Here is a 21,322-nt window from a genome sequence, read left to right as displayed (position 1 = left end):
TGCCATGTTTTGCCCCTTTAACACATACTGGTACAAGTTAGCCAGATTTCAGTATTTTAATCAAAGGTAGCAAGGTGTGGGAGGGGTTTACAAAAACAAAGTCAGTGTTCCCTGTAGCCTGTCAAGGGCCAGGTTGCAGGGTTCTTGATTTCTCATCATGATTGAAAAATTAAACAGTCCACTCGCTCAGCCCACCCCAGGAAGCTGGGACAAGGGGGCAGCTGCACACTTGAGCCCCTCGTCTATTACCAGTGACCACATGGTCCACATCTCCAGGGGATTGAGGCGGTGGACCAGAAGGAGCCCTCTGTACAGACAGGGATCTAGAGGGTTCAGGGGCCGCCGGATTCCGAAAGTCTTGAAGCCAGCGTGGTGCATGGGGCTCACCCCCAGCTTTCTCAAGCACATCCCCACAAAGACGTCATCAATGGGGAAGAGTTCAGCCTCTTCCACAGCCAACTGGAGGCGCTGCACGGTGGCTCTGGACATGACATACCCCCCACCCCCAGCATAGGGCGGGTAGTGGCGGGCCCTGTACATGGATGGTGGGATGAAATATTTGACCTTGGTGTTCCTGTTGGGCAGGGCCTGACGGATGACGTCCCCCACCAGGAGGTCCTGGGCTGGGTCCCAGCCATCCAGGAACTCCAGCACATTGGGGATATGGACAAAGACGTCATCATCTCCTTTTAGTATGAAATTGGCCTGGGGACAGGCAGCAGCCACCCAGCGCTGCAGGTGCAGCTCTTTGAGTGTCAGGTTGAAGAAGTCCTCAGCAAAGTCCCACTGCAGGATGTCATCAAACTCGCGGCTCTCGTAGGCCAGCAGCTGGGCTGGGGGAGCAGGCCCTGCCAACCCCAGGAGGAACACCAGCTTCAGCTGCCGGCCCTTAGCCCAGCTTCCCGCCCGGCCCCACGTGCTGCGGATGGCCGCGCGCCGCTCCACATGGCCGGGCTGCGACTTGATGGCCAGGAGCAGAAAGGTGTCCTCGGCACAGCCCGAAGGCTCCAGCAGGATGGAGAAGTTGCGGCAGTGGCGGTAGGTCAAGAAGAGGCGGTGACGGGTGGGCAGGAACAGGGAGGCATTAGCCACCGTGTGGTTGGGTAGACATGGGCTGTGCCGGAGCCCTGGGGGAGCCCAGAAGGGCTGTCGGGCCACGGGCCCCCCTGCTGGCTGGGCCTCCTTCTTCAGTAAGAACAGGCAGCTGAGCAGCAACACTGCAAGGCTGTACAGGACCAGCCACCCCACCTTGCGGAACATGGTGGTCCTGCAAGGAGAGCGCTGGTGAGCGGACGCAGTCCTGGCCCAGCCTCCACCTCGTCCATCCAAGAGCAACCCACCATCCTGCGTGCGTGCTAAGTCGCTCACTCATGTCCGATTCTCTGTGACCCCATGGACTGTAGCCCACCAGGCTCTGTCCATGGGATTCTCCAGGCAAGAATACTGGAGTGGGTTGCCATTTCCTCCTCCACGGGATCTTCCCAACCCAGGGATCGAACCTATGTCTCTTGCATCCCTGCTTCCCTGGTGGCTCAATGGTAGAGAATCCGCCTGCCAGTGCAGGAGATATGGGTTTGATCCCTGATCCAGGAAGATCCCTCATACTTCAGAGCAGCTAAGCCTGTGCACCACAACCACTGAGCCTCCAGCAACTAGGTCCTTCTGTTTTTTTCAGTGTGTCCTCTGGCTCTTTCCACAGCCCCTCCCATAGAACAGACCAAGCACACCAGCCGTGCCAGCGCTTGCTTCCCTTCTGCTGTCATTAGAGAACTTGGCTCAACTTTTTCTCCAAAAAGACTTGCAGCCACTTTAGATATATGAGACACCACAAGTGTTTTCAGTATTTCCCAAGAAACTCAAGTACCTAATGAGTTTCAGTGAAAATGACACAGCTTATTTCCAGAAAGAAACTCGAGAGTGCTCTGTTGATGGAAGACCCAGTCTCAGAGATGACAGCCCCAGACACTGTCCTTAGGGAGTCTGGTCCACTGGGGAGAACCACTGTAGGGCAGCAGCAGGTGACAGAGGCCACAGAACGCACCCTTCACACCTGCCCCAGGTAGCTTGGGTTTCCTGGGGAGTCAGTGAAATGGGGCTTTAGGAAAAACACAAAAACATGCACAGGAAGAGCATGAAACAAATAGGGAAGCCATAGACTTGTATCAGGCTCCCCTGCAGACACCTCTCACCAGTTCCTACTGCTTACTGAGTTCCGGTTTTCTCTTAGCAAGTCTCCTGGTGATCCAAAGAGAAGGCTGAGAAATGGTAACTTAGCACAGTAACCTACCCACAGCTCACAGCAGCAAAGCCAGGCCTCAGTCTCCCTCCTCGTCACCTCCCTGCTATGTCCTGGACCAGCTAGCCATCACTTCGATCCAGTCTACCTGCATTAAGCTCATCCCTGTTGTCTCTGCTGCCACTCCCCCAAAAGCATCTCACAGCTGCCAGAACTGTGCTTTTGAACTGTGGTGTGGGAGAAGACTCTTGAGAGTCCCTTGGACTGCAAGGAGATCAAACCAGTCAATCCTAAAGGAAATCAGTCCTGAATATTCATTGGAAGGCTGAAGCTGAAACTCCAATACTTTGGCCACCTGATGCAAAGAACTAACTCACTGGAAAAGACCCGGATGCTGGGAAAAATTGAAGGCAGGAAGAGAAGGGGATGACAGAGGATGCGATGGTTGGATGGCATCACTGACTCGATGGACATGAGTTTAAGCAAGCTCCAGGAGCTGGTGATGGACAGGGAGGCCTGGTGTGCTGCAGTCCATGGGGTCACAAAGAGTCAGACACGACTGAGGGACTGAACTGAACTGACAGCTGCCAGGGCTGCTGTAGCAGGCAAAACTGGCAGGGTCACAGCTCTCACAGTCCAAGAAGCCAGTACAAACCTCAAAGTGTTGAAAAGAAATTAAAGCAGTGTGAGGGAATACAGTGACCCAGAAGGCTGTCTTAGCCAACAGTAGTTTAGAAGGACCTCCCTGAAAAAGAACACCTGAGCAAGAACTGAACAAAGTAAGGATCCAAACCACATAAAGGTGTGGGGGGAGGGGGAGACTTCCCTTGTGATTCAGTGGTTAAGAATCCACCTGCCAATGCAGGGGACATGGGTTCCATTCCTGGTCCGGGAAGATTCCACCTGCCGTGGGGCAGCTACACCCATATGCCTAGAGCCTGTGACCCACAACAAGAGAAGTCACTGCAATGAGAAGCCGGAGCACCACAACTAGAGTGGCCCCTGCTCACTGCAACCAGAGAAAGCAAGCGGGCAGCAACGAAGACCCAGTGCAGCCAGAAATAATTTTTTTATTAAAGATCTGGGGAGGAGGAGTGGGGAGAGGAGGGGAGAGCATGGCCTGGGCCGGAGGGAACAGTTGAGTGCAGAGCTCCTGACAGAGGACAGGAGGTGTGCAGTGTGGTTGGAGTGTAAAGGACAAGGAGGAAAGTGGTAGGTAGTGAAGCAGAAGCAAAAGCCTGAGGAAGGTCACATACAAGATCCATAGTGAAGTTCCCGGGAAAGATCTAGGGTTTTATTGTAAGCACTGCGGAGATCCCTTAGAGGATTTAGCAGAGAAGGTCACTACTGCTGATGCTTAGATGATGGTTTATGGAGGGGCAAGAATGGAAACACGAAAGTAGCTAGCAAACTCTTGCATTAGTCATTAAGGGAGCGCAGCTGAGACTAGGGTGGAGGCTGTGGGGCGCCTGAGGGCCAGATGGATTGCAGGCATAGAAAATGGCTTTCAGGTGTGGGAGATACACTGGCTGCGGGAGAGGACGCCGGGGGAAGGGGAGAGTGGGGGCAGATTGGTGGCGCCATTTACCGAGAAGGGCGCAAAGCCAGCAGTTTGGTTTTGACTTGTGCGTTTCAGAGGCGCTGTGGACCCGATTGCCCCTTTGCCCACAGCGCTCCCAGTGCGCCCAATTCCTCGGCGCTCCACTGCAGGAGCTAACCCCCAACTCCCCACCGCAAGGAGGGGCCGTTCCTCTGCTCCCCACTCCACTGCACTTACTGTGAATCCAATTCAGTACCTGCTAAACACAAGCCTCCCTCCATTCTGTGACCCGCCCCTCCCCCCCCCCAAGCCTGGTCCTTCGGTGAGTGCACGCCTTACCCTCAAGTGGGTGCTGAGCCCTAAGGGTCTGATATTGCTTCTGGGATCCTCACTGGTCTCGGTAACCTGGTATGCTTCGATGAGGGCAAGGGTCAAGGGCTGGTTCATTCTCCACACGACAGTCCGTAAAGGACTGTTGTGGGGGCGCAAAGTCCCGCGGGGTCGCCAGAACAGGAACCAGAGCCCCGCGGTGGGCACCCCTCTCCCGGCTGGAGCACAGTCAGCAGCGCTGCACGACGGGGAATCCGGAGCAAGCGCCCCCAGGCTGCCCCCGGCCAAACCCCCAGGTCCGGCCATTCGGCATTCTTGCCCCAGTGGGGCGAACAGAAGCCGAGAGGTATCAGGAGACACCCCTCACCCCACCCCCGGCCCCGGCTCCGGCCCCGACGGTTCACTGGGGGCAGGAAGCGGCTCCCGCCGGGCAGGGCGACCACGACCTCAATGCAACCAGGTCGGTGCATTGCCCCTCCCGGGCATGGGCCCGGCACCCCTCTGCTCACACTGGGACAGGCCCCTCCCAGTAGAGGGGCTCCAGGCGACCCAGACCCGACACCCGTCCGCCCGCCCCTCGCCGACCTACCTGAGCCGTGACGCCGCCTGGGCATAGGCGAGGAGCTCGCGCAGCGGCACCAGGTGAGCACAGTTTGCTCTTCTGGGCTCGTGCGGAGGGCGGGGCTTCGCGGCGCCCGCCAGCGCTGGCCACGCCCGCGCACGGCTGCCTCCCCAGCCGCGGACGTCGGGCTTGGGGGCGAGGCTTCTGGAGGGCGGGGCCCCTCCACCCCACGCACCTGCAGGCCAAGAGGTTCTCCCCGGCCAGGGACCCTCTTCCAGTTCGCGGCTCCTCCCCACCCCAGCTCCCCCGGCCAGCAACCCCCTCCTCCCCTCCTCGAGGACAACCCCTACCCCCCGACGCCGTTCCTCCCTGGCCAGCCCCCAACCCCCGCTGCTAGCCTCCTGCTCCTCCCTAGCCAGGCATTCGCCGCTCCTCCTGGCCAGCACCCCCCTCCCAGACGCACGGCGGCGGCCGGACTGTCGCGGGGTCAGAACTGGACCGGCCGGACATCCACAGTGTCAGAACCACCTTTAATCCCGCCCTACATGACGAGCCCCCGGAGCGCCTCCTCGGTCGACCGCCACTGGATCAGCTGGATCTGGATCTCCACCGTCAGGGGCTCAGGCTGATAGTCATTTTCGTACACTGAAACCAAAAGATTTTACTTCTGAGGGAATATGAAAATGTGAATCCGGAGAGATGAGTGGGTTGGCGGTGCACGGCCGACCCGGGCGATTCCGTCCCCAAAATGCAAACCTGACCTGGGTCCCCAGGCCAGCACGGTTTCAGAATCGCCCTGGGGTCTTAACCGTAATAAGGCATAAATCACTTCTAATTAAGTCATTCAACAAGCTTCAATTTGAGTTACAAGATGAACTAGCTGCTTTTTCTTCAGACATCTTTTTCACTTGAAAGAAGGCTGACAAAATATGGTTATTTCTGCACTTTTTGGTGGGCCCAGTGGCTAGGACCCCACACTCCCAATGCAAGGGGCCGGGTCCATTCCTGGTCAGGGAACTAAATCCCACATGACCGGGAGCAGCCAAATAAATAAATATATATATTTTTTAAATATGGTTATTTCAGCGTGAATATTTGGCAAATATTTTCTTAAAAACGAATGAAGCAAGCCTGGCACTCCAGGCAAAACATCTGAAAGCATTTGGATAAATACATTTGTAACATTTGCACTTTCAAGTAGAAAGTGCAAATACTTTGTAACATTGTATCTGCCACCATGAACTTAACAGTTTTCCAATACTGGAAGACTTTTCCAGTGATAGGTTTGAGGATAAAGAAGGCGATTTGGAGATAATGGATAAAGAAACACGTGAACAGCTGGAAAATATGCGTAACTCAGTGAACCAGTATTTCACAAAAAACAATGACCAGATGTTAGCAATTGTCCATGAGTAAGACAGATGTTCAAAATGCAGCGTTTGTTTTTTTTTTTTAAAGGCAATGTAGACTAATGAATTTAACATAACTTATTATGAAAAACTTCATTCATATAGATTGTTTCCATGTTGTAACAACCTTCTTTTAAAAACTACTGGTTGTCAAGCCTGATGTAATGTCAAAGAATATCCACAATTATTTTAAAGTCTATTAAGTTATTTCCATCTTTTCCAGTTGCATGTCCATGTGAGAATAGATTTTCTTCATATACTTTAACTACAGCAAACATCACACAGACTCACTGCAGAAGCACCTCTGCATATGTGGCTTCCTCAGTTAAGCCAGACATTAAAGAAATTAGCAAAAATGTAAAAAGTAAAAGCTTTCTTTGAGCTCATTTTAATCCCAGGGCTTAATGATAAAATTGCTTAAAATCAGTGATAAAGAGAAAACTTTTAAAGCTTAAAGAGAGAGGGCGAAAAAAGGACACATTATATAAGAGGAACAAATATGAAGATGACATCAGATTTATCATCAGAAAAAAAAAATGCAAACCAGAGGACAGTAGCAGAACAGTGGACATTAAACACTCAAATTTGAAAACTATCAACTTAAATTTCTCTCTTCCCTCCCCACTCTCCTTTGGGGGCTCCCACTCTGTGGATATGATTTCCTTTGAGTTTATGTCACTGATCACTAATGCTCTGTTCATTTTTTTTCCAGCCATTTTTCTCTCTGAGTTTAAGTCTGGGTAGTTTCTCCTGCTTCCAGTTAGTTTCCTCAGTCTTCCTTCTGCATTGTCTAATCTGCCATTAATCCCTCCGAGTACATTTTTCAAGTGATACTGTGGTTTTCATCTCTACAATTCTGATTTATCTTCCATGTCACTATGTAACATGGTCAATCTTTCCTCTAGCTTCTTGGCTATATGGAATATAATGATAAAGATGGATTTAATGTCCTTGTCTATGAATTCTATCATATATGTCATTGCTGAGTCAATTACAATTGATTCAATTTCATTATATACTGAATTGTCTTGCTTTTTTACATGCCTGGTAATTTCTCACTGGGTGGCAGACATTGTGAACTTACCTTGAGTGGCTGGCTACCTCACCTTGGCTTGGCTATTTCTGTATTCCTATCAATATCCTTAGGTTTTGTTTTAGGACACAGTTAAGTCTGACCCTTTCAGGTCTTGCTTTCCCTTCATGCTCAGAATCTGTAGTGTTTCCCAGAGTACTGGGCTCAACCCTTTTCTATCAACAAACTCATATCTTCATGGCTTTAAACACCATCTATAAGCTGATTCATTCATTCAATCGATGTGCTGGGAGCTGGAGATTGTTTGGCTTTAAAGAATACAAGCATAGCTCCTGCCCTAATAGAGCTTACTTGTGTGTACATACGTGTGTGTGTGTGTGTGTGTTAGTCACTCAGTCGTGTCCAACTCTTTGCGACCCCATGGACTCTTTGCGTCCACCTGGCTCCTCTATCCCTGGGTTCTCCAGGCAAGAATAGGGGAGTGAGTTGCCATGCCCTCCTCCAAGGAATCTTCCTAACCCAGGGATCGAACCCAGGTCTCCCACACTGCAGGCAGATTCTTTACCATCTGATCCACCAGGGAAGCCCAAGATCTCACACGCTGTGGGACAACTAAGCCCATGTGCTGTAAATGCTGAGCCCGCACCCTAGAACCCGTGCTCTGCAGCGAGAAGCCACTGCAGTGAGAAGCCCTCGCACTGCAACTAGAGAGCAGCCCCCATTCACCGCCCCTAGAGAAAGCCTGCGTGCCGCACGAAGACCCAGTGCAGCCATAAATAAATAAATTTAAAAAAAATTAAGCACCTACACAGATTCACATCTATGTAGGTATCATTGTGATACCTGTGATCATTGTGATTTCCTGTAAAGGAAAACACAGGATGCTGTGAAGAAGATAAAGGGCCTAACCCCAACCAGACGATCAGCTTCCCTGGAGAAGGGTCACTGAAGCTGACTGACCCAGGAAGCAGCAGTGGAGTGAGTGGGAAGAGTAAAAGTACTCTGAGTAGACTTCCCCCGTGCAGGCTAAGGAAACTGCAGTCGTTCTGAGTGAAGACCGCTAGGTGTTCTGACCAGGGCAGAGGAGATGGAGTCAGAGAAGAGGAGGCAGCTCAGCACACTGTCGACCATGGGGACTCTGGATGCACACCCAACTCAACTTCTCAACTTCACGTCCCCAAAGCTGAGCTCATCTTCTCCCCCCACCGCACCGGGCCCCAATCACTGCCAGGCAGAAGTCCTGCCTGCTCCTGCTCCCCAGTCACCAGGTTGGCCTGTTTCTTCTTCCTCATGGCTCTCTGCTCTGTCTTCTCCACACCATCCCCACCACCCATTCCTAAGCCCAGGCTCTGATTCTTGCCTTAAGTGCTTCTTTTTTTTTTTTAAGGTGACTTTTTTTTTTCCAGCGAGAGAAAATTCTCATAAAATTCAGAACATTTAAACCATTTAAAAGCATACAGTTCGGTGACTTTTAGTAAATTTACAATGGTGTGCAACCATCACCACTAATTCCAGAACATTTTCATCACCCTAAATGGAAACCCATTAAGCAGTCACACCCCTTTCCCCTCCCCCACTTCCAGGCAACCACTGATCTACTCTCTGTCTCTATGGGTTTGACTCATCTCAACATTTCATGTAAAATGGAATCATACACTACGCAGTCTTTTGTGTCTGGCTTCTTTCCCTTAGCACTGAGTTTTCAAGCTTTACCCATGGAGTTGGATGTGTCAGGGCTTCATTCCTTTTCATGATGGAATAATTGTATGGGGACTTCCCTGGTCGTCCAGTGGCTAAGACAAGTCTGAGCTCTCAATGCAGGGGCCCCAGGTTCGATCCCTGGTCAGGGAACTGGATCCCACATGCCACAACTAAAAGGTCTCAAGTCCCACAGCTAAAGATCATGCATGCTACAACTAAAGAACTGGCTTGCCACAACTAAGACCGAGCACAGCAAATAATTTTTTTCTTTAAAAAGTCCCACTGTATGGGTCGGTCACATTTGGCTTATCCAGTTCATCCACTGATGGTCATCTGGGCTGTTTCCACACTGCCTGCTGCTCACAGCACTGCTGTGATCTTACCTAGACTTTTGCAGCACTCTCCCAACTGAGCAATGTCTTCCATCTCTCCCGTAAGCCAAACAGTTCTAAAAATTAAATCTAAAACTTAACTATTTCAATGCTGCCACTGCCCACACAACAAGCCTGAGATCCTCATACAGCAAAGAAGAGCTAATGCCCTGCAGGAGCTTCCCAGGTAGGGCTCACATGGTAAAAGAACCTGCCTGCCAATGCAGGAGACATAAGACACCAGTTCAAACCCTGGATAGGGAAGATCCCTTGGAGGAGGGACAAGTATTCTTTCCTGGAGAATCCCCATGGACAGAGGAGCCTGCCTTGGGATGGCAAAGAGTCAGAGACGACTGAGCGACTTAGCATGCCATGCAGGAGCAAGACTACCGCTGAGCTGGAAGGACACTGGACCCCCCGAACCCGAGCCTCCCCTCCCCATTCCGTCCTGCCCCGCCCCGGGACGCCTGTCCTGCCCGGGTCCTGACCGAGGCAGGCCCCCATGCACAGGGCCACACAGAAGACTCAGGGCTTGGTCCTCAGGGTAGGTGTGGCCCTCCCATCAGCTGGAAGATACAACTCTCCATCCTCCCATCCCTTCAGTCCCCAGTCAGGCTGACCCCTCAGGGAGTCCTGCTATATTTGTGCCCTTCCCCAAACTCCTGTGTGGAAATCCCAGCCCCCCATGGTGATGCTGTTGGGAGGTAGGGCCTTTGGAAGGTGATTATGTCATGAGGGCGGGGGGTGGTTGGTGCTGGCCCCTCTCCCACCAGGTGAGGACCCAGGGGGAAGGTGCCAACCAGGCCGAGGGCCGTCACCTGGTGCTGCTGGCATCTTGGTCTTGGACTTCACCTCCAGAGCAGCTGGAAAGCAATGTCTGGTGTTCACTCGCCACCCGCCCTGGGGCAACTTACAGCAACCCTAACAGACTCGTCCTCGGCAAACCCTCCCTGCCCTCTGCCCCTCATCAGCACCTACCTTTTTTACCTTTCTTATTCTTCTTTGCATCCTGAGAGAGAGAACCACAGAGTAAGTTCCTCACTGGAGTGGGGGGGTACTGGGGGAGGGATGGGTCCAGACGCTAGCGGGTGAGAGCTCCCTGGTCAGGGTCCCTCTTAGACCAGGGAGGTGAGGCGGGGGTCTCCTCCGGAGGAGCTTCCCGGCCTGCCTGCTTGCCTGGCCCTTCGGACTCGAGAAGGCCACCCATCAGGCAGGTGACCCTTGTTGCATGCCCTGACCCCCACCCTCTTGTGGTTCTGCTGCTCTTCCCCATCCCCCCTCCCCCTCCATCCCCTCCCCACCATGACCAGGCATCTGTGGGCAGGGGAGGGGTGGGGGGGGGCATTATACCCTGTTAAGTGTCAGCCGGTCAGCTTCCAAGGTCCGGATCACCCCAAAGTTGCACACGGTAGACACGAACGGCTCCCCCGCCAGCAGGGGCTCTAGCACCACCGGGCTGCTGCCCAGCACCCGCAGGATGGGCGGGTCCTGGCGCAGCTCCTTAGGAAGCTCCTTCTGCTTCTTGCTCCCCTTTTGTGCCTGTGGGGAGAGGCCAGGTGGGTGGACGGGGTGGGCAGGGGGCCGGGAGCATCCTCCCACCACCCAGGCCACCGCCCCACCTGGAGGTACCTTGGGGGGTTCTTTCTCCCCTTTGCCTGCCTTGTCTTTGCCCTTCTTGTCTTTCTTGTCTTTCTCCTTCTCCTTCTTGTCCTTCTCTCCTTTGCCCTTCTTAGCAGCCAAGGGACTGTCTGAGGAAGACGGCTGCTCCACAGGCCAGGAGAGAATCTAGGGGGTGGAGGCGGGGAGGGGGCTAGCCAGGATCTTTCTGGAAAAGCACAGAGACCCTGCCAATGGGGGAGTAGGGCTACAGATGCCCGACAGAGAAGCAGAGCACAGGAGACAGGGGCAGAGTATGAAGCCTGGAGAACGCTGGCGCCCACCTTCTCCTCCACGACGGTGACCACGGTCCCTGAGAGCAGGAAGGCCTTGAGCGGCACCAGGTCCTTCAGCGTGTGCTGCATCTCGTAGTTGCAGGGGATGACGTCAGACCAGGGCTTGGGGACTGTGCTGAAGAGCACGGTCCTTGGGAGCAGAGAGGCCACATGGTGGGGGGCTGTGCCATCCGGGGAGGGCTTTGAGAAGATCAGCAACACATGGGCACAGCCAGGGACAGAGGCCAGGAGGGATGGGGGCACAGAGAATGGTAAACATCCGGTGTGGTCTGGGCCAGGTCCCCAGCCACGTGAGCATCCTTACCCCGGGGATGGGCAGAGCCGGGGATCCAGGAGTGGCCGCAGTTTGGCCAGCTCTTCTGCAGAGTCTGTGGACCGTGGCAACGGCTCAGAAGCACCAGAGACAATGGACTCCTCCATCTCCCCCAACTCGGACAGGGAGGCCAGCCCTGATTCCAAGGACTCTTCTACGTCTTCGATGATTTCTTCCAGAATGTCCTCACCCAGCTGTTCCAAGCTGGAAGGGGGCTTGATGATCTGTCAAAGATGTGAAAATACATTCAAGACTGCCAGCCTCAGAGCGCACGCCCGACACGACACGCATACGGTGCGAATGGGCGCCTGTGCTTGATGGATGTGAAGCAAAGAAACGCATGGCCTTAGAGGGCAGGAAGTTAAAAACCAGCCAAGCAAACAAACTGAACAGCCAGTCTTGATTCTTCCGAAAGTTCTGTGTTAGGAGTAAAGACAGGGACTTTCCTGGATGTTCAGTGGCTAAGACTCCAAGCTCCCAACACAGAGGGCCTGGCTTCAATGCCTGGTCAGGGGACTAGATCCCACATGCCACAACTAAAGATCCTGCATGCCACAACAAAGACGGAAGATCCAACATTCTGCAACTAAGACCCGGCACAGACAAACAAATAAATGAGTAATAATAATAAAGAGTCAAAATAGTAACAATTTCTTCACACGTTAGGAAACCCTCGCATTTCTCCTAGTCGGATGACGCTGTTGAGTTTTCTTGTGATGGGAAGGGAGAGGGGAGGTACAGGGGGAGTTGGAGAGCAGGGTCGGGAGGCCAGCAGCCTAGTCCCGAGAATCTGGGCTGCTCCCTTGTTAGGTCCTTTGCTTCTGTTTCAGGGGGGATTAGGAAGGGGTGAGCAGGACTGAGAGTCACTCCAGCTTCAAGGGGCTTCCCAGGTGGTGCTAGTGGTAAAGAACCCACTTGCCAATACAGGAGACTTAAGAGATGTGGCTTCGATCCCTGGGTCAGGAAGATCCCCTGGAGGAGGAGACAGCAACCCACTCCAGTATCCTTGCTTGGACAATCCCAGGGATGGAGGAGCCCGGAGGCTACAGTCCAGGGGATCGCAAAGAGTTGGACACGACTGAAGTGACTGAGCACACCAGCAACACCAGCTTCAAGAAAGGGGCTGAGCAGAAGCTGCCTTCCTGTTCAGAGGAGGGTATGAATTGGAAAGGCCCATGTCAAGGGGTTTCCTGGTTTCCCTAAAGCCATCCTGTCTGCACAGGGGATCCTGAGAACCCAAGGGCAGAGCTGCCCAGGCACCCACCTCGGCCAGGACGCCACCGTATTGGCTTCCTTCGCCTTCTTCATCTTCTACAAAATCGTACGTCACATAGTAATTGTAAGTGATGAAAGGGCCTTGGGGCCCTGGTTCTGGGTCCAAGACCGAGGAGTCCAGCACCCCTCGGAGGTTTCCAACAGTCACCAATAACTGTGCCTCGGGCGCCAGGAGATCTGCAGGAGGGAACAGGCAGGGGTGAGGGGAACTGAGGGATGAGATGGACAGACAGAGAGCAAAGGAGGGCGGGTGAGCACGCCTCCTGCCTCCTGCTCTGAGCCGGGCTGAGCCTCACTTTGCAGACTTGGGTTCATGTCCCAGCTCTGCCAAGTTCAACACGCAGGGAACTGGGGTAAGTCTCAGGGGCTTCCCTGGTGGCTCGGACAGTAAAACATCCACCTGCAATGTGGGAGACCCGGGTTCAATCCCTGAGTCAGGAAGATCCCCTGGAGACGGGAATGGCTACCCACTCCAGTATCCTTGCCTGGATAAGTCCAAGGACAGATGTTACAGTCCATGGGGTCACAAAGAGTCAAGACACGACTGAGTGACTGACACTTTCACTTTCCTTCGGGCAAGACACCCCTCTTCAGCCTTGTTTTCCTGATCCGTATAATGGAAATGGCAGGAGCTGCTTTGCAGGATGCTTGCAGGTGGAGGCTATGTGACTTTAGCCGGTGCCTGACACGCAGAGGGCGGAGCTATTACTACCCTGTTTCATCACCCTGACCTTGAGGAGACTCTGGTACAGCCACAAGGGGTGATCTCAAGTCACCAGCAAGCCAAGAAGCTGATTTAAAGAATGTTTCCCATTTGTCTCGCAAGGAAGGGAGGGGACCGCAATGGTCCCAACCCCCTACCATTTCTGTCCCCAAATCTCAATCACGTGGATCAAAATCTGGGCGAGAACTCTGCCCAAGAAAGTGAGTTACACCTGACCAAGGTCTGAGTCAGCCGAGTTGGGTGACAAACAAGACATGTACACCCAGTAGGGTGGTGGGTAGGCCGGGGGGCCCTCAACAGTTCCCCCAAGCCCTGCGCCTTGGCCCCCTCACCCTCGCTGCGGCTGAGCCCCCGGAAGAGATGCTTCTCGCTGGATGCCACGGTGATGTCGTCCAGCACGCAGAGCCTGGCCAGGCTGTCGATGGTGAAGCCCCGGTAGTGGGGCACCAGGGCCAGTGGATTGCCCTGGAGGAGCAGCAGCCTCAGGTGCTTCAGTGTCTGCAGGCCGGCCACCATGTTCTGCAGGTCCGTCAGGTTGTTGAAGCTCAGGTCCAGGGAGACGAGGTTGGGCCTGAAAGGCGAGCGGCACGGCCCAGGAGCACAAGGCCAGGTGAGCAGAGCGGTGGGGACAGGCAGCCGTGGTCGTGTCACTGTGCCTGCATCTGCCAGCACCCCCGGCACCCCGAGTCCCGGCTGGACAAGGCCCAGTGCTGAGGGCGGGATGGGAGACTGTGGCCTCCCTGACACTCAGGCCTCAGGCTGCTGTTGACCCGAGTTAGCCCCCTGTCTGGATGGAGCCCCCGTTTCCCCCGACCCTCTGGCTCTTGCTGTGCACAGAGGTGGCCGTCACATCCTGCTTCCACTCAACTTGTATGTGTATAGACCTCTTCTCAGCTAACCATCTGGCTATCTCCCATACATCTAGAAGGTTCTCAGCAGAGACAGAGAGACTGGTGAGGAAGGTGGAGGCAGGCCTCTGTATGGAGGGGCCGTGGGGGTGGGGTAGGAGAGCCCGACAAACAGGGGGGCCTGGGAAGAGGGGGTGTGAGCCTTGAAGGGTCTGGAAGCTGGAAGAAGTGCCCCAGGGTCAGACCAGGCCACGACTGTGGGAAGCAGTCTGATTTGTTCCTTTTATTTTATTTAAATATTTACTTATTTATTTGACTGCACCAGGTCTCGGTCCTGGATGTGGAATCTAGTTCCCTGACCAGGAATCAAACCCAGGCCCCCTGCTTTGGGAGCACGGAGTCTCAGCCACTGGACTGCCAGGGAAGTCCCTGGTTTGTTTCTTGGGGCACGTAGGTGAAGAAGAGCCAGCCACTAGGGACAGAGGCGGCGCCCGCACATCCCACCCGGTGGCGGGCCTCCCTACTGTGCAAACCAGAAAGTGAACGGATTCCAGCTCTGAGAGCAGAGGCAACAAATACAGTTCACAAGGGGACACCTCATCAGCACAATCCCGCCATCACACGTGACCATCTCCCAGCCGCACCTGCCCTTCTTCCCTCCTCTCATCCTGCCCTAATGTTGACCAGCCAGTCACAGAAATACCCGAGAAGAACACTTCGTTTGGACCGGCACACAGATTTTGCCCAGTACCAGCCTCCTTCAGGAGAACTGGTGGAAGCATCAGAAAGATGGATTCGCAGGACAAGTACCCTCCTTTTAAATTCAAAACAGCAAAAGATGGAGCTTTCACACATACATGTTTCTATGAAATCCACACTCAGCATCAAGCAGGCGACGTTATCATAAGCCTGTTTTCCAAATCAAAGACCAGAACACTTAAGGGACGTCCCTGGAGGTCCAGTGGTTAAGACTCCGCGCTTCCACAGCAGGGAGTGTGGGTTTGGTCCCTGGTTGGGGAACTAAGATCCTACATGCCATGTGGCCAAAAATTTTAAATGAATAAATTAATAAAAAATAACCAGAACGCTTAGAACTCTGGCAGAGTTCTGAACTCAGCTGTCACACACAGCCCAAAGCGTGTGTTCTCTTCCTGTGCCTCGGCAGCTTCCCTGACGACAGAGGAAGTGGAAGTCAGGGATTGGAATTGTGCATGGTTGAGGTTCTGCAGAGGCAGCTTTGCCAAGATAAAGAGGAGGAAGGAGGAAATTAGGGTCAGAGACAGGCCTTCCATGAGCACGTTCCCAGGCCACCTGGGAAAGCTGCCCTGCTCCTCGAGGCCTTCCTGGGCTGTGAGGAAAGAACTGTCATGAACCTCAGCCCAGGGAGGTCTGCCCGGGATGCTGAGCCCCGGGAATCCTCACAGGGGCTTTGACAGGCCTCTCTGGCCCAGCTTCCTCTGAGGGAGGGTCTTTTTTTCTTTTTTAATGTGGATCATTTTTAAAGTCTTTATTGAATATGTTACAATGTTATTTCTGTTTCATGTTTTAGGGGTTATCAGCCCCAAGGCATGTGGAATCTTAGCTCCCTGACCAGGAATCGAACCTACGACGCCCTGCACTGGAAGGCAAAGTTCTAACCACTGGACTGCTGGGGAAGTCCCTCCTCTGATAGGCTTTCATGGGTGGTGTCTGCTGCCCTCAGATGACTCAGACTGACCACTGCTCACCCACCAAGGAGACAAAGCCAAAGCAGACTTGTCTATAGGGCAGTGGTTCTCAGGTGGGGGTAGCTTTGCCCCCCAGTGGCCATGTGGCACTTTGGGTTGTCACAGCGGGTCTGGGGTGGATGCTCCTGGCCTCTGATGGGTGGAGGCCAGGGAGATGCAGGACGGCCCTCGGAACCAAGAATTCACTGGCCCGAACAACAGCAAGAGGAATCCTGAATTGGAAGCACGTCCTCAAAGCAAAAGGTCCGCTCACTCTCATTGGCTCTTGGTGCCCTCCCCTGGGCCTCAGTGGGATTTCTGGTTTATGACGTCAGAGGAAAAAACCCTAGGTCTGGACTTAGCAGCCAACCAGGAGTTATTACAGAAAAGAGCAAAGCTGAGTTCTCCAAGTCTCCAGCTTAGAGGGGCCCCAAAGCTCAGCCCCCTCCTCCCTCTTCCCCCGGGGGGCTCCCGAGTTACCAGTGGTCGCTGGTGACGTGCAGACTCTCCAGGGGGCCCAGGAGCTTGTTGTGGCCCAGCCCCAAGTGCTGGAGGCGCGGGGGTGGGTGGTGGCACAGACACTCCATGCTGGCTATCTTGTTGCCGTACAGCTCCAGGACCTGAGACGAGCGGACAGACAGCCCGGGAGCCCAGGTAGAACAGAGTCCGCCCCCTCCTTCAGCCCTGGGCAACTTAGGAGGGGAGCTGCGAAGTACTCAGGCCTTGTCTCTCTCTGCCCACCTGGACTCTCTCCTAAGGATCCAGGAAGAAGGACTTCCCTGGTGGTCCAGTGGCTAAGACTCCACACTCTCAGTGCAGGGGGTCCAGGTTCAATTCCTGGTCAGGGAACTAGATCCCATATGCTGCTGCTAAGACCCAGTGCAGCCAAGTAAATAAATATTTAAAAATAAAGTAAAAAAAAAAATAATAAAATAAAGTAAATACAGCCTTTGGGTTGGTGATTTTTAAAAAAGGGTTCGGGAAGAAAATATTCCTGCAGTAGCTGTCAGAAAGCTTCTTTTCCTTTTGCAAAGGAAACTTTAAAATATGGAGTGGAGCTGATGTCGGAGAGGGTGAGAGGGAACATCTGTAATATTTTGGCAACTTCCCAATCCATGGCAGTTGTCCCTGGGAAAGCCAAAGTGCCCCTGGACCAAAGAAATAAGCCCAAAGATAACAGATTCTTGTGTTTCTCCTCCCAGGCCTTCCTCATTTTCTTCTTGAGCCCGGCACTGAGACATACAGCGGAGCCTCTTCTGCCATCAAATTTACTAGTCCCGGCATTTAATTTAAAATTGAGACCATTTTGATACACTCAGCTGAAGACTCATAATATTGTCTGGCCTACCATTTTTTCATTGTGGTTTTGTATATATTAAAACATAATTTGTGATTTCAACCCTTTTTAAGTGGACAATTTAGCAGCTTTAAGTACACTCACTCAGGGTACATCCGTCATCATCACTGTCCATTTCATCGCCCCACACAGAAACTCGACCCACTGAACGTCTCCCCAGTCACTCCCCTGCTCCCCCTGTATCCTCTAATGTACTTTCTGTCTCTCTGGATTTGCCTCTTCTACGGATTTCATGTAATCATCTAATACGTGGCTTTTTGTGTCCGACCCCTTTATTCAGCATCACGTTTTCAAGATCATCCACGTTGTTCATTTCATTTTTTTTTTCTTGCCACACTGTGTGGCATGAGGGATCTTAGTTCCCCAACCAGGGATAGATCCCATGCCCCCTTAGGTGGGTGGAAGCAAGGAGTCTTACACACTGGACTGCCAGGGAAGTCCCTGTCATGCCTTTTCATGACTGTGTAGACAGACCACATTTTGCTGCTCCATTCATCTGCTGATAACACACAGGCTGTCTTCACCGTTTGGCAACTGTGAACAGTGAACACTAGCGTACAAGAATCTGAGTCCCTGCCTTTGAGGCTTTGGGGTGTATACCTAGGAAGGGAATTTCTGGGCCACATGGAAATCCTGTGTTTCACTTTTTAAGGGATCTGGCCAACCTTTCAAAAGCCTTGGACCCACCCTTAGCATAAGACATGATGGTCAAATCTCTTGGGGAGTGGGCAAGGAAGTGCAGGGTCTCTGGGCAGCTCTGGCTCCAAGACCCAGAATGGAACCTGGGCTCCTTTACCTTGAGAGTTGGGGGCAGGTTGGTGGTGTCAATCTCCTTGATTTGATTAGCACTCAGCACCAACTCTTCAAGCTTCACAAATTTCAGGAGCTCTTTGTCCACCAGGCTTACCTGGAAAGGAGGAAAGGGATATTGGAGCTGCAGTGGCCGGGGTGGCCCTGGAATCTACTAGAGGACAGCAACGGTGGGTCCAGCCTCAGAGAGTGACCACCCCACACCCCAACCCCCTTCCTCTCCTGTGCGCCTTTCCTGCAGCTTTCTGCCAGGGCCTGCAGAGGCCTCTCACCTCTCAAGCCTCACCCTTCCTCTGACACCCTTCCAGCTTCCCTGTCTTGTGTCCCTTGCTGGACTGTCAGCTCCCGAGGGCAGGAATCAGAGCCATGGTGAACCCTGTGGTCTTAAAGGACCACTCTAGTTTACATCCCACAGGGTCAGGCCAGAAACTTCAGGGGCCTGTCTGTGAATCCTCAGTTGACTTTGGCTCCAAGGACATTACGGGCCACCCTGGCTGGGCCTCCCTTCTCTGGGGCAACAAACTAGGCAAGTTTGCTGGGCTTGGTAGCCCTGCTCTGTGGACAAGCTGGTGAGATTAACCAGGAGGAGGGCAGAGCTAGGTCTTACCACCCGGTCCCGTAAGGGAAATGGCTCCCCTCTCATCATCCCTGTACTTGAGGCTCACTCCCAGCACTCACATCCTTGTCCACCACCCGGAGCGACCTGAAGTAGGTGTAGAAGAAGCTGTCTTTGAGCATCAGTGGATTCTGGATGGCCAGCTCTTTCAGGAAAAGGTCCTCTGCACTTGAGCCCTCCACCAGAGCCCAGGGTGAGTGGGCGCTGCGGACTAAGCCCAGCAGATCCTCTACAGTCTCCTCCCCAGGGCTCAGGGACTTCTCCTCTCTGGGGATCAGCTCCCGCCATACTCGGCTAGTTTGAGGAAGAAATCGTGACTTATTCTGCAGTAAGGGGTGGGGGAGGGGAGGAACAGAATTTCTCTCTTTATGACTCACCCCCTCTCAAGGATTCAAAACTCCCAAAATGGAATAGACTATAAGACAGGACGAGCAGGGTGAGCTTAGAAACCAGGAGGTGTGAAAGGCAATCTGTGGGAGGTACTTAGCCAAGGAAAGGTTTCCGAAGCAGAGGTGGCAAAGGCTGAACATTTGGCCCTTTAGATGCCATAAGTGGAGGATGAAATGTTTTGGTCCTTGAGTTTACTGTCTTCCACCCCTTCGTCTTGAAAGGCGTCTGTCTATGAAGCCCCAAAGCACAGCACAATGCCAGGCACACAGTAGGGGCCCAGTCAATGTTCATCAAACAAGTTAATTAGTTCCTTGATTAGCATCTCGGTTTTCTCTTCTGTGAAAATGGGGACCAGCCCGACAAGGGAATGTGGGGTCCCAGCTTCCCACTAGTCAATCCTAAAGGAAATCAGCCCTGAATATTCACTGGAAGGACTGATGCTGAAGCTGAAGCTCCAGTACTTTGGCCACCTAATGCAAAGAGCTGACTCATTGGAAAAGACCCTGATGCTGAGAAAGACTGAGGGCAGGAGAAGAAGGGGATGACAAGATGAGATGGTTGGATGGCATCACCGACTTATTGGACATGAGTGTGAGCAAACTCTGGGAGAGAGTGAAGGACAGGGAAGCCTGGTGTGCTGCAGTCCATGGGGTCTCAAAGAGTTGGACAGGAACACCAAAAGGCCTCCCACCAAGCCCATGGGAACCATTCAGGACTCAGGACTTCCTGGCACACTTGAGAAGCCCCTGGTTCTGAAGGTCATGCTCCTCCTGCACTTAGCTGGTGAGGACAGCCCCTTTGGCCACATCGCAGCAGGGTCCTAACTGTACACCTGCTCTCAGGACGATATTTCACCCCTAAAGGAGGCTGGTGTCTTTAAGAGAGCCTGCCCCGGGGTCCCGCTCTGCTAGAGGCGGGGTCCCTGCCTTCTACCGGGTCAGTGCCCACAGGTGGGGGCCTATCTCGTCCTCTCCTGCAGCGTCCCTGTTCCCACAGTCCACCCCATCACCACCCCCAGGTCAGGACGCTCCCTAAACGCCCCGATCCAAACATCCTCTCCAGGCTTCTCCTTATCGACCAACTCCTGGGGCTGGTGGCGCCCTCAGCACCCAGAGCCAGCCCTTCCCCAGCCCCGCTCTGCATCCCTGGGCCCTGGCCTGGCCCCTGGTCGGTCCCCTCCGTTTCCCAGACCCCCGAGCACCTCCCCCGGCCGCCCCGCCAGCGCCCGCACCCAGCTGCCGGTGCCGCACGGGAACTCGTGCAGACACAATTGTCGCAGGTGCTCCCGGACCGCGGCGCTCAAGGTCCGGGTCTCCGGCTCCATGCTCGCGCGTTCGCCGAGCCAGCTGGTTGCTAGGCACCCGCCGGGACGCTCCAGGCGGCGGAGGCGCGGTTGCGCAGGCGCTCCTGGAACCCACTACTCTCGCTTGCGGACACTTTTCCCTCAGCCAGAAATCAGAGACCCAACTGCACCGGGTTAGCAATACTCTTCCCACCACCGCCTGGGGGTGATTACTGTGGTGGCCCCTGCAGGTATTGAGCGCTTCCCAGCTGCTAATCTGTTTCTTCTCTGGAGCACCTCGGAATAAAGTATGAATTCTTATCCCCCTTTGGCGAAACTGGGGAGGAGAAATGAATCCAAGGACAAACAGTCCTCTCTAATCAGTGGATTCCAAGGTGGATCTGTTTAATCCCTGCGTCAGAAGTTTTAACCACTGTCCACCCAAACAACAGATTTATCACCAAGGCCCCGTTTTAGACGGGTCCAATCTCATTCATCTTTCCATCCTCAGTATCTAGCCCACTGCCCGGCTGGCAACAGACTCCTGGGCACCGGTTTGTGAAATTAACAGGATAAGATGATGGGAGTGGGGCCTTACCTGGTGGTCCAGTGGCTAAGATTCCACAGTCCTAATGCAGGGGGCCTATGTTCCATTCCAGATCAGGGAACTAGATCCCTGCCCTCCACCCTGGGTCAATGCCCACAGGCCATATGCTGCAGCTAAGAGTTCACATGCTGCAACTCAAAAGATCCTACATGCTGCAACTAAGACCTGGTGCAGCCAAATAAATAAAAATAAATATATAAAAAGAGATGGTTCTGATTCCTATAATTTGAAAATGCAACATCTTGACTGAGATCTAATGT

General features: G+C 53.5%; 2 protein-coding genes across 3 annotated transcripts; both read right to left on the bottom strand.

Moving 5' to 3' along the window:
• Positions 1–21: 21 nt before the first annotated feature.
• B3GNT4 (UDP-GlcNAc:betaGal beta-1,3-N-acetylglucosaminyltransferase 4) lies at positions 22–5,309 on the bottom strand. 2 transcript variants are annotated; one of them, XM_070386244.1, is made up of 2 exons: positions 5,197–5,309; positions 22–1,267 (listed from the first exon to the last, which is right to left on the bottom strand). In XM_070386244.1, exon 2 carries the CDS (start codon positions 1,258–1,260, stop codon positions 187–189), a length of 1,074 nt encoding a protein of 357 aa, XP_070242345.1. In that variant the 5' UTR covers positions 1,261–1,267; positions 5,197–5,309; the 3' UTR covers positions 22–186. The 2 variants fall into 2 exon arrangements, with proteins under 2 accessions (XP_070242345.1, XP_070242346.1); XM_070386245.1 differs by lacking the exon at positions 5,197–5,309 and adding an exon at positions 4,696–4,928.
• Positions 5,210–20,502, bottom strand: LRRC43 (leucine rich repeat containing 43). Its single transcript, XM_070385570.1, has 13 exons — positions 20,405–20,502; positions 18,846–19,106; positions 18,154–18,264; positions 16,481–16,620; positions 13,779–14,017; positions 12,712–12,899; positions 11,439–11,671; positions 11,123–11,264; positions 10,812–10,967; positions 10,533–10,721; positions 10,161–10,191; positions 9,918–10,045; positions 5,210–5,317 (listed from the first exon to the last, which is right to left on the bottom strand). Exons 1-13 carry the CDS (start codon positions 20,495–20,497, stop codon positions 5,210–5,212), a joined length of 2,019 nt encoding a protein of 672 aa, XP_070241671.1. The 5' UTR covers positions 20,498–20,502.
• Positions 20,503–21,322: the final 820 nt, after the last annotated feature.

The sequence above is a fragment of the Bos mutus genome, chromosome 17 (genome assembly GCF_027580195.1).
Source record: "Bos mutus isolate GX-2022 chromosome 17, NWIPB_WYAK_1.1, whole genome shotgun sequence".
Taxonomy (NCBI): domain Eukaryota; kingdom Metazoa; phylum Chordata; class Mammalia; order Artiodactyla; family Bovidae; genus Bos; species Bos mutus.
Note: the sequence above shows the minus strand (reverse complement) of the source record. Positions and strands in the feature narration are given on the sequence as shown.

What these genes read in the sequence shown, in the direction of transcription:
- B3GNT4 (XM_070386244.1), bottom strand. Translation starts at nt 1,260, where the DNA reads ATGTTCCGCAAGGTGGGGTGGCTGGTCCTGTACAGCCTTGCAGTGTTG.
- LRRC43 (XM_070385570.1), bottom strand. Translation starts at nt 20,497, where the DNA reads ATGGAGCCGGAGACCCGGACCTTGAGCGCCGCGGTCCGGGAGCACCTG. An exon ending in GGGGCTCAGCCGCAGCGAGG is followed by an intron (nt 12,900 to 13,778) that starts GTGAGGGGGCCA and finishes TCCCTCCTGCAG; the next exon opens with ATCTCCTGGCGCCCGAGGCA. An exon ending in GCACCAACCACCCCCCGCCC is followed by an intron (nt 5,318 to 9,917) that starts TCATGACATAAT and finishes AATCTTTTGGTT; the next exon opens with TCAGTGTACGAAAATGACTA.